The sequence below is a fragment of the Scardinius erythrophthalmus genome (genome assembly GCF_964197995.2).
Source record: "Scardinius erythrophthalmus genome assembly, chromosome: 1".
Classification (NCBI taxonomy): domain Eukaryota; kingdom Metazoa; phylum Chordata; class Actinopteri; order Cypriniformes; family Leuciscidae; genus Scardinius; species Scardinius erythrophthalmus.
In genome coordinates this window covers 11,953,314-11,965,859 of record NC_138221.1, presented here as the reverse complement: position 1 = coordinate 11,965,859, position 12,546 = coordinate 11,953,314, and the positions used below count along the sequence as shown (strand labels likewise).

General features: G+C 36.1%; 1 protein-coding gene across 1 annotated transcript in view; it reads left to right on the top strand.

The window, feature by feature from the left end:
- LOC308697913 (uncharacterized protein) overlaps positions 1–11,655 on the top strand; it is a 32,124-nt gene extending 20,469 nt beyond the window's left edge. The window contains exons 3-5 of the mRNA XM_081377601.1: positions 5,828–7,514; positions 10,791–10,884; positions 11,159–11,655. Coding sequence (XP_081233727.1) covers positions 5,828–7,514; positions 10,791–10,857 — 1,754 coding nt within the window. The 3' untranslated portion in view covers positions 10,858–10,884; positions 11,159–11,655. The remainder of the gene's footprint in view (positions 1–5,827; positions 7,515–10,790; positions 10,885–11,158) is intronic.
- The last annotated feature ends 891 nt before the right edge of the window (positions 11,656–12,546 follow it).

The following is a 12,546-nucleotide window of genomic DNA, read 5'->3' as shown; positions in this document are numbered from 1 at the left end:
AACGGTTTTCTTTTGATTCCCTGAGAAAAGATCGGATTAGCATTGGGGGTTGACAAAGAATTGGCAGACCTTGGGGGTGGGTGGTTTGTAATTTCTTGACTGCTACCAATGTCAATTGGTAGCAGCTAAAACAAGCAGCTAAAACAAAGACTGTGCAATTAATTACATTTTGGAAATAACTTCCTTCATGTTGTTTTATTTATACACTGTAAAAAAATATTTTTTTGAATTTGTAAGTAAAGTTATCATTAAATATGTTTTACAAACAATTGGTTTACAAATTCTTGGAGGTTTGTGGTTACCATCATTCAGAAGAGTGGTGCTTGTGTTTAGACTGTTTTACGTGATTAAATCAGGAAGATTACATTTGATTTCTTTTCAGTGTAGGATAGGTTGTCAACAAAATGCAAAAAATATAGTATATTTATAAACATCGTTAAACAAAGAGTGAATAAGAATTTAAAAAGTAATGACGTTTTTTATGTTTTTATGCACTTTTAGTTTTGTTGCGATTTCACCAAAAGCTTATAATTAGGAAATACACACAACACGCTAAACTTATATTCTCTATATGTTAAAAATGTTGTAAAAAATATGTATTCTTATATAATAAGAATAACAATATGATACATTTACAGTATATTGCGCTCAAAATGATTTAGATATGGAAAGAGGAATTCTTCTCACCACCAATAAAGTTTTAAAATTCTTCTTTAGAAAATATTATATTTTTATGTTTCTGCGCAAGTTCAACAGACAGTGAGGTTCGGGTTTGTTCCGATCAGAGCTTGTGAGTGGAGAGCACATTTCTGAATATTCCGCTCCGCTCGTTCATTCCGCAGGGTCGCTCGCTCAACACAGATGTCCTGTTGCCTGGTTCGAAAATATGTGGAATAAGGGCTGCTTCCGACTAAAAAAAAATTTTTTCTAGTCGACTAGTAGGCTAGTTGTTCATTTAACCCCCTGAGGTCGGCTATCGCGCCGGCGCGATAGGCTCGTTTTTTTTCCGTATGAGTGAAAAAAATAAATAAAATAAAAATATAAATTTTTATCTTATATGCTTGTTATACATCAATCTATCCTGTTTAGTGTGTATTATTTTTGTGTACACTCACAATAAAAACAAAGTGTTGTGCTTTTCGCCAAATAAAGAAAAATAAACACGAAGCGAGTTCTGCCTTCTCTCTGTCCGTGTAGTCCATTCTGAAACGCGTCCGAAAATGAATCATAACTCAGTGAATACTTCTCACACAGGCACGTGAGATATGTCTTTATGAAGCTTGAAATCTCCTCTTTTAAATGAAGTAATGTATATAAAAAACAAATGTTTTCAACTCATGTAATCCGTTTGAAAGCAAGGAGAGGTACCGTTTTTCCTTCTGCCTCATTATCTCTATAATAAGCTGCGGCCGCCCTGCCCCCGGCGCGATTCACATGTAAATAGTTAGGTGATCTAGTATGCATCGCATACGCCCCCCGATCAATGCCATAAAAAGTTTCTTCATCAGACTTACTGATAGTTCATCGCGTTTTGAGTATGACACGCTTCTCCGATAATAAAGACGCCCTTCAGATGATTCTGGACAGCGAGGAAGAATGCACCTTTTCCTCAGAGGAAGATTGTAACTCAGACGATGAACGGCAGCATTTTGAAGAGCGAATTCCGCCAAGAACACAATTTCGGAGTAAGTTTTACTTAAAAGTCTTTTCTCTTTTATTTTTCGTGTTCGCATTTATGAGGAAAAAACAATATTACGTGACAGTTCTCCATTATGGACGCGAGCGCTCTAAAAAAAGCACTAAAAGACTTTCAAACTTTCACAGAGACCTCAAAACAGAAAGTACAAATCCTTTCTTTAAAACAAATTTCATTTTGTATCAATTGTATCTTACTTTTAATAATTTTTTCATTAACAAATTTCCTGGATTTAAACTGCAAATTAACATTTATATTTCTTATAATAAAAATGAAAGACCTATGTTACAGACATATGAAAGACAACATTTCGTTGATTAGTTTTGGATAGATTATACATTTTTAATGTAAAATATCTGCCACCTCAAATAAGCTTTTGTTTGCCAATATTTGCTTATGTTAAATATAATATGTTTTGTCAAAAATAAAGTTATCAAATAATCAATCAAATCCTTAACTTTGAAATATGTATGATAAAATGTATACTTTAGTTTTTACAAAGAAAGATTACACTTGACTTGTTGTTGTAATTGTAACCTTTTTAATAAAAAAATATATTTACAAGGTAGATGTAAACAAACTATTAAAAGGTAAATATAAGCCTTTTCTTTAAATAACTTTTATTGTGTTTTATTATTGACAAATTTGGGGAGAGGATAAATATTCCAAAACTGAAAATACAGTATGAGAATTAACTGCACAATTACTAGACATGTTTTCCTTGGATATTATAGGCCAAATTGCAAGCACAATATGTGGAAAAATAAAAAAGAATTGAGATGCTTCCAACTGTTTCTCTTGCATTCTTGTGGCTCAGTGACTCACCTGAATGAATGGCTAATTAAGTATGCAGGCCCCGTTGTCTCCTAAGGTGTGAACCACTACATATACATGACCGTTGACGCCCACTCCGCATATGGGCTTTCCAAACAGAAAGTGCTTTGCAAAATTCAAATCAATGTATTGTGTTATGTGAATGATTAGGCAGGGTGATTTTCACTTCCTTTTGAAGAAAAAACACTAGGCGATGACATCTTTTAGACAAAAGTTTTATTGGCACATATTTAGAATGTGTTTTATGGCCTTATTTCAGAAACTTTTTAGTTAGTTTTTAGTTTTTTTCAATAACCATGCATAAACATTATTCTCTCAAAAATGCAGACATGTACATTCTTGTTGCTCACATTTCATGGTAGCCATGTTTGGGCTAAATAGTGTGTAATTTTTTTTTTGCCATTAATATGTTTATAAGCAACTGAAAAAAGCAAAAATGTCAGGGCATGTCAGAACATCTCAAGGACCCCAAAAACACCTTAGACCCCAGAGGGTTAAGTAATTCGTGGACAAATCGCCCCTTTATATTAATTTAATTACTTATATAGCCTGCCCTACAGGATAATGAGCGTTTACGTAATATAGCCGCACTCAAGCGCAAGACCGCACACATAAAGCTTGCCACAAAGAACCGGTAAAAGTAATGATTATGAATGCGTCTAAATACTCTGTGAAAGTGAATGTGCATTATACGCTGAGTTTCGGTTAATTTATGAGACGAACTCCAGTTCACTCGCCGGCGCCTCCAATGTCGTGATTGTCTGCTATATTTACTTCTTGTTTATTAAATTGGTTCATGAAACATTGATTAAAATTAAGATATAATTAATACAAAACGAAATTCAATTTAAAGAAAGGCAGCTGTTCTGTTTGAGGTCTCTGTGAAAGTTTTAAAGCAGTGTTTTGCCGCTTTCAGAGCACTCACGTCAGTAACCGTAAACTGACACGCTGTTTTTTTCCCTCATAAATGCGAACACGAAAAATAAAAGTGGTGGGTACAAAATGACTCATGACGAAATCTGGTGGTATACACGTACCCACCGTCCCCACCGAAATTGACGCCTATAAGGGAAACATGATAATATAAAAAGTACTGTACAGTAATGCAGAAAAGCGCATTACAACCATGTTAAAGCTATTTAAAATGTTCAGATGCAAAAAGGAACTAAATGTAAAATTAGATAAACTAATGATATTGCGCAAATGCTCTCGGTCTCTTCAAAGGTCTTCGCGAATTATTGTGTTATAAGACTCAGTTATCATACATCACGTCTCTTCTACTGTAAGTACACAGAAAAAAAAATAAGACAAATGATGCGCATTTGAGTTGGATTTTTATGAAGAATATGTGACTGTTTAATTATGTTACTGACAAAAGAAAACTTTGTCTTCGTCATACTTCGTCAGTATGGCCACATGAAACACGACTGCCATCTACAGGTTTTAGTATTTCCTGCGTCCAACACCTAATCCCCCTTCTGCACGATCCCGCAGAATTTCGGAAGTGCAGCATTCTTCTCTCTCGCGCATTTTTAAAGGCCACATCTGTATGTATGAAAAGAGAGAGATGTCAGTCGTTCTCAGCTCATTATGTTTTAATGTGACCCCGCCCACGGAGAGCGTGCGCTATTCAAATGCAAATGTGAGGCGATCCATGCAAACCTGTGAACGGCCACAATCAGCTGGATAACACACACCGCGAGTTCACTTTCAGACTTATGTACTTTACGACGCTGTGAGGAATAATACTATCTTGATAATAGAAAATTTACCTCAGAAGTTCTGGAAGTTGTATTTCGAGGAGCAACAGATCCGGCTGTGGAATAGGTCAGTTATATTTGCGTTGTTCTAATCGCAAGTGTCTGTACACGCAAAAATAAATAAATATGAATTGCGTTTCTGTGTGTGAATGAATGAACGCACAGATGTGCGCTGTTGTGGAGCTACTACAGCTGGCACAAATACTGTTTAATATGAATCGCATTTTTGTGTTTGAATGAATGAACAGCTTTTATCAAACTCTATTGCTATACTGAGATGAGGAAAAATCGACTACAAAAATCGGATAGATTATAAATTTTTTACTGGAAAATACTGCCACATCAAATAAGCTTATAATGTTGCCAATTTCTGCTCATGTTAAATATATATATATATGTATGTGTGTGTATGTTTTTTTCAAAAATAAAGTTGATCAGCTAAGATGTTATTATAGTGGTTGTTCCAATGTAGGCAATATTCAAACTAATGAATCCTTAACTTTAAAATGCGTATAATAAAATGTATACTTCAGTGTTTACAAAGAAAGATTACACTGGAAATATTGTTAAAAAAACTTTTGTTGTAATTGTATAACCTTTTTAATAAAATGGCAAAAAATATATATATTCAAGGATAGATGTAAACAAAATCTTAAAAGGTCAATATAAACCTCTTTAAATTATTTTTGTGTTTTATTAGTGACACATTTGTGTAGAGAATATATTCAAAAACTTTCTGAAAATACAGTATGGGAACAATTAACTGCACGATTACTAGAAATGTTTACCTTGGATATTATACAATTTGCAAGCACAATTTGTGAAAAAACAACAACTGTGTTATATATATATATATTTATACACTATATATATATATATATATATATATATATACAAAATTTAAATCAATGCATTGTTTTATGTGAATGATTAGGCAGGATGATTTTCACATCATTTTGAAGAAAAAACACTAGGCGACAATGCATTATTCAGAAGTCTTGTGGACACATATTTAGTATGTGTTTTGTGGCCTTATTTCAGAAACTTTCATTTTTAGTTTTTTCAATAACCATGCATAAACATTATTCTCTCAAAAATACAAGCATATACATACATGTTGCTCACATATTATGGTAGCCATGTTTGTGCTAAATAGGATGTAATTATACATTTGCCATTAATGTTTATAAGCAACTGAAAAAAGCACAAATATCAGGGCATGTCAAAACATCTCAAGGACCCCAAAACACCTCAAACCCCAGAGGGTTAATAGTTTTTGCTAAAGAAACATGGGATTCATGCCTATAATGTTTTAAAAAATAACAATTGGAAGATAAATTTACCTCATTCTTGGAAAGTTTCATGGGTTTATAATCGATTTATAAAAAGGCTTCAAATTATCATAATATTTTATAACAGTTCTACTTTCTACTTTTACATCAGGGCTCAATTTGATTTCCTTTCACTTTATATTCCTCTCTTGTAATTATTTTGATGTACTGAACATTTTATTTAATTATTTTGTCTTTCATGTCAGACCTGAACGAGGAGAGTGAAGAACTGAGTGAAGGGAAGGAGGAGAGTGAAGAACTGAGTGAAGAGGAGGAGGAACATCATGTCAAACCTGGAGAAAAACCTTTGAGTCGCTCAAAGACTAAAAAGACATTTTTAAAGAAAAGAAGAGCCGAGAAATCTTTCACCTGCACTCAGTGTGGAAAGAGTTTCAGAACCAAACAACATCTTGAGTGTCACATGAGAATTCATACTGGAGAGAAGCCGTTTAAGTGTGATCAGTGTGGGAAAAGTTTCAGTCAATCTTCACACCTTAAAGAACACATGAGGATCCACACCGGAGAGAAGCCATTCCCTTGTGATCAGTGTGGGAAGAGTTTCTCATGCAAACAAACTCTTGCACATCACATGATGATTCACACCGGAGAGAAGCCGTTCACATGTGATCAATGCGGCAAAACATTTCTTAGGGCATCACACCTGAAGTCACACCAGACAGTTCATACGAAGGAGAAGCCGCATTCATGTTCTGTGTGTGGAAAGAGTTTTTCACTGCTGCAAATTTTACATAGACATGAGAAAATTCACACTGGTGTGAGAGAGTACATGTGCTTTGAGTGTGAGAAGACTTTTACTACAGCGGGCAATTTAAAACTGCACCAGAGAATTCACACTGGAGAAAAACCTTACAAGTGTTCACACTGTGACAAGAGATTCAGTCAACCATCAAATCTGAAAACACATGAGAGAATTCACACTGGAGAAAAATCTTACAATTGTTCACACTGTGACAAGAGATTCAGTCAGTTAGCAAATCTGAAAAGACATGAGAGGATCCACACCGGAGAGAAGCCATTCCCTTGTGATCAATGTAGGAAGAGTTTCTCATGCAAACAAACTCTTGAACGTCACATGATGATCCACAGTGGAGAGAAGCCGCACACGTGTGATCAGTGTGAAAAGAGTTTATTTTCTAAAAGTCACCTGAAGCTACACATGAAGATCCATGCTGGTGAGAAATTGCATGTATGCCATCAATGTGGAAACAATTTCACATACAAACATACTCTTGCTGTTCACATGAGAGTTCACACCGAAGAGAAGCTGTTTAAGTGTGATCAATGTGGGAAAAGTTTCAGTCAATCTTCACACCTTAAAGAACACACGAGGATCCACACCGGAGAGAAGCCATTCCCTTGTGATCAATGTGGGATGAGTTTCTCATGCAAACAAACTCTTGCACGTCACATGATGATTCACACCGGAGAGAAGCCGTTCTCATGTGATCAGTGCGGCAAAACATTTCTTAGGGCATCACACCTGAAGTCACACCAGACAGTTCATACGAAGGAGAAGCCGCATTCATGTTCTGTGTGTGGAAAGAGTTTTTCACTGCTGCAAACTTTACATAGACATGAGAAAATTCATACTGGTGTGAGAGAGTACATGTGCTTTGAGTGTGAGAAGACTTTTATTACAGCGGGCAATTTAAAAAAGCACCAGAGAATTCACACTGGAGAAAAACCTTACAAGTGTTCACACTGTGACAAGAGATTCAGTAATTCATCAAATATGAAAACACATGAGAGGATCCACACTGGAAAGAAGCCGCACACGTGTGATCAGTGTGGAAAGAGTTTCTCTGTTAAAAGTCACCTCAAGCTACACATGAAGACCCATGCAATGGAGAAACCACATCATCTGAGATCACGGTAGGGGTGCACGATATCGATAATGAATATTGCGATATTGATATTAATGCCGATATTTTTAAACACATAAAATTACAAAAGTTATCGGAAAACGCATCAAAATAGATTCATAAAAAATAAGTTAGCCAAATCTCTCCTCTCCACCTATAGCCGGTGTGTGGTGAGCACAGGACATTTTGTTGATTGATTGATATGTTAACTCGTGTTCAACCAACAGGAATATCTCATTTGTCAGTTCAATGCAAAAAACACAAATTCGCTCTCTGACAGTAGGTGGCGCTCATGTAAAGCAGAAATAAAGCACTATACAGGGCTCTAGACTGTGAGTAATGGTCACATTTTGCAACCTTTTTTAAGAGAGAGCTGCCATTTCTGCTGCATACGAGAAACATCACACGGCAAACGAAAGCAGAATGAAGCCACACTACTCGTTTGAGCTGCGCAGCGCAAACAGTTTATCAGCTCAGAGCAATACTAGACAGCGGTTTACTCGTGGGCCGATCTCGATCACGAAACATTACTACACAGCGCTAGGAGATCCATTGAGAAAGCATTTTAAAGGGATAGTTTGCCCAAAAAGGAAAATTAGCCCATGATTTACTCACCCTCATGTCATCCTAGGTGTGTATGACATTCTTCTTTCAGACGAATACAATCAGAGTTATATTAAAACATTTCCTGGCTCTTCCAAGCTTTAAAATGTCAGTCAATTGCAGTTTCGGTTTTGAAGTCCATAAAAGTGCTCCATATGGCTCCGGTGGGATAATAAAAGCCTTCTGAGGAAGATGTCATATACCCATAGGATGACTTAAGTGTTGTTAATACTGTGCTGAATTCAAATGCTTTCTCACTAGATCTCGCTGAGATGTTATTAATACTGAATTAAAGGGATATTTCACCCAAAAAGGAAAATTAGCCCATGATTTACTCACCCAACACAGAATTCTCTTTTAGTAACCATATATTAATTCAGTATTAATAACATTGCAGCAAGATCTAGTGAGAAAGCATTTGAATTCAATGAAGTATTAACAACACAACACATAATTCTCTGTTATTAACCATATACTGTATATCAGATCAAACAGCACTGACTTGGAAGCCAGGAGAAACATTGTGTCATGAACAAACAAGTTCATGAAGTTTTAAGTAATATGGCTTTTAAGTCCACAAATCATCAATATTCCCTTTGGATTTAATGTAGTAATGCGTATTGTGTAACCATGGTATTGTGGCAGAAATAGTCAAATGTTTTTTACATTATTAATTTCAGGGTTCGTACATCCTTTTGAGAGTAAAATTCAAGCACTAATCAAGGACTTTCAAGTCCATCACACTTTTTCCAGTACTTATTTCAGTTTAATGTTATTTTTAATGTGATGACCAAAACCATGATTTGTTTATGCTTCAAAGATTGTCCCCATTTGTAAAACTAAACGCTTCAAAATGTAAGAAAACTTATTGATTTAAAAATGAACTATAAACAGTAGATGGCGGCAGAGGACCGCTTATTGACTTATAAGCCATTTCCACGTCATAATAGTTTTTTCTAGGGATGCCACTAATGACTATTTTTGTATCGATTCATCTATTGACTAATGTATACAAACATAAAATAAAAAAATAAAATAACAGTAAATATTAGTAAAAACAATAAGTCTGAGAAAGTCAGTATGTTCTGAATGTCAATATGTCCACATGTTCTGGGCTTCTGTTCAGCACAGCTAGATGAAAAAAATAAACAGCGGACTTCAGTAGTGAAACGCCAAATGAAATCCTTTTTTAAAGCAAAAGTAAAGTAGGGCTGCAGCTATCGATCATTTTAGTAATTGAGTATTTTACCAATTATTCCATCGATAAATCGAGTAATCAAACAAAAATGTGGTAATAAAGATAGATCCAAGTGAAACAACAGCCATTAAAGGTCCCGTTGCATGCGATTCCATGTTTCAAAGTTTAGTTAGTGTGTAATGTTGTTGTTGGAGTATAAATAATATCTGTAAAATTATAACGCTCAAAGTTCAATGCCAAGCGAGATATTTTATTTAACAGAAGTCGCCTACAAAAAACGGCTGGATTGGACTACATCCCTCTACTTCCTTCTTTAGTGATGTCACTAGAACCGTAACCTCCACCCACAGGAACACAGGCGAAATGTCAACAGACGGTTGATGTTTATCTATAATCGGATACCGCAAAAGTTTAATTCGAAGTTGTTAGTTTGCTCTGTCCATTTCACCACGGACTGTTTTTCTAACCTGGGATAATATCAAGCACAGGCTTCTCTCAGCGTTTCATACTGACGAAGGGGGCAATTTCAACTATATTCCAGCAAGCGGTAAGTAGTGATTTACTATGGAAGTAGCGATCAACTTCACATCGTTTCTCTTAGTAGGATGAAAATAATCTTACTTAAACTGTGATTAATATACAGAAAGCGATCACAGAACAATCCCTTTCCAATCGGCCAAGCTGTGACACACAGCACGAGACGCGAGTTTATATGGACACTTGCCAAAACTCGTTATGAAATCAATGACGCTGTTACACTGCACAACGAAGCTCTTACTGTATTTATATGCCTCATGTTTGCATTGGTGAAATCATTAGTGAGTGCAGAAACTGCGTTGCAATGATAAGATCTTTTTTCACGCGATCAACAGGCTGTCATCTGCTCAATGCTCATCATCACTGCAATTTTCTATCTGATTGAAATAGATCTAAATACTTAAAAAACTTCTCACGATTCGTTAATCCCGATAGCTGTAATAGTAAAAACGTATAATAGCTGTAATAGTAAAAGTTTTCCAGATAGTTCCACATGTAATGCCAGATATTTCATATGCAAGCATGTCAGCCAATCACAGCAGAGGGCGTTTACACTGAAGTCTCACAGCAGACACGCCCCTTCAAACAGAGTGTTCAAAACAGGGAATGTAATCAGGCTAGGAAATATGCCTTTTACTTCTAAATTATAACAATTTTTGATCTAAAAAACATACTAACATTATAAGGGCACCCCTGGAAACATGATAAAATAATAAAAATAATCCATGGAATGGGACCTTTAAAATACAAATATAAAATAACAAGCAATAATTGGTTCAAATAAAGTATCTAAGTAAGTAATCATTTTGGTTTTATTGAACAACACTGATAGGTTACATGATCAAGGTCACTATTTTTTTAAAGATTTGATTAGCCTTAGTACTTGAAATATTGATTATTCCTCTCGCATCATGTCTGTAAGTAATTAAACTTGTTTGTGTTTAGCAGAACTGTCAGAAAGCATCTGGAAGGAGAGGACCGAGAGAACGCCAGTGATCCAGAACCTGCAGAATGAAACATCATGATACTGAAGAACAAAGAGGTTGGTGTTTATTCTTGATTCCTCATTCATTCTCCATGATGAAGAACATGCTGATGCTCACTAGATTTACATTGTTTCATGACCAAACTAGTGTTTTATAACACAAATCATCTTCATGACATTAAAATAAATCATAATTGTGCACAGCAGTTGTCCACCAGATTTGATGAGATTAAAATGACTATTGAACTCAGTGATCTTGACTTTGAGCTTCACTTTTCATTTCACGTTTGCCTCTCATTTGAAATCTCACTTGATTTATTGTTTCTTTTAGACCTGAAGGACGCGAACGAGAAAGGAAAAACAGAAGCCTAAAAAACTCTTCACTTGTAAATCAAGTCTGAAGGTTCACAAGAGGATCCACAGCGGAGAGAAACTTGTGCGGGAAGAGTTTCACTTGGGCCTTTTAACAGAGACATGAATCTGAAATTAATTTTAACTCGTTCATTGTTTGACATCTGTCTCATTAGTTTTAATTTTTATACATTTTTGTACTTGAAGGAATGATTGATTAAACTCATAATTTTATCAACAGCTTGTTGTTATTGTGCAATTTTATTGTCTGCTGATTCTTCTTGCTTCAGGAATAATTCCATAATTTTCAGTTCTGAAAGCCAAGTATTACGTTTGCTTCTGGGGCTTCCCAGCAAACACAGAACATGCCCCATAAAGTTGGTATTCGGTTCCTGTTTTGTCATTGTTTTGGGAACTAAATAATAATGTTCTAGGAATGCTCTTTTTATTTTTTTGCAACAATAAAATAATGTTCCCAAAACGTTGCAGGATCGTTATTTTTAACATCTAATCTTTTTTATATTAACAGAAATAGTTACCAAATATAGAATGTTCCCCAATGGTTATTTTTAGGTTATGTAAATGTAAAGAGATCCACTGGAGGCAAGTTGAGAGATGAGAACCCAAGTGCAGTTTATTATAAACAAAACAAAACCAAACATGAAACAAAAGCGACACTCGGTTACTAACGCAACCTTGGTTCTCTCTAGAGAGGGAACGAGTGTTGTGTAAGTGAAGCTTACACTATGGGAAAACTCCTTTTCTAGAGAATACTGAGGCCAGAAAATTATCCTTAATTTTCCAAAATGTAAAACGCATTTGCTGCAGGAGGCAGACCTAGGCGAGATGGCTCGCGGGCTATTGGCTGCTCTGCAGCAATTGTTGCAACCTATCAGCGCATTTGGCATGACTCCAGCGCCAATGGGAAGCCTTCCCACGCTATGTCATAGACTGCCAATGTGGGAGTGGCTACAAGCCTATAAATTCCCACCGCTGACGTTGCATGATGATTTCAGTTGAGTGAAGCAAAACCATAATCAGGGATGTGATTTTTCCGGATTAGTCCGGAATTCCGGATTTTCCGACCTGAAAATGTGACCTACGTGAATCATGCAGATCTGTAAAAAAAAAAAGGAGGGGGGGGGGGGCATCTCACAGCCGTCACTATGGTAACCCGGGACGGAACCACAATCGCCGCGAATCGCCGTCCCCGCGCAACAGGGGCAGGGCCACACCGGGCGGCACGTCAACATGGTGGTTACAGATGGCAAAGAGATGCAATTTTCCCCGGAATACCCGTCCAGCGATTGCTTGAAGTGCGTCAGAAAGAGCGCGCGCGCGATCAGTTGTTGGTAATTTGTTGTGTAG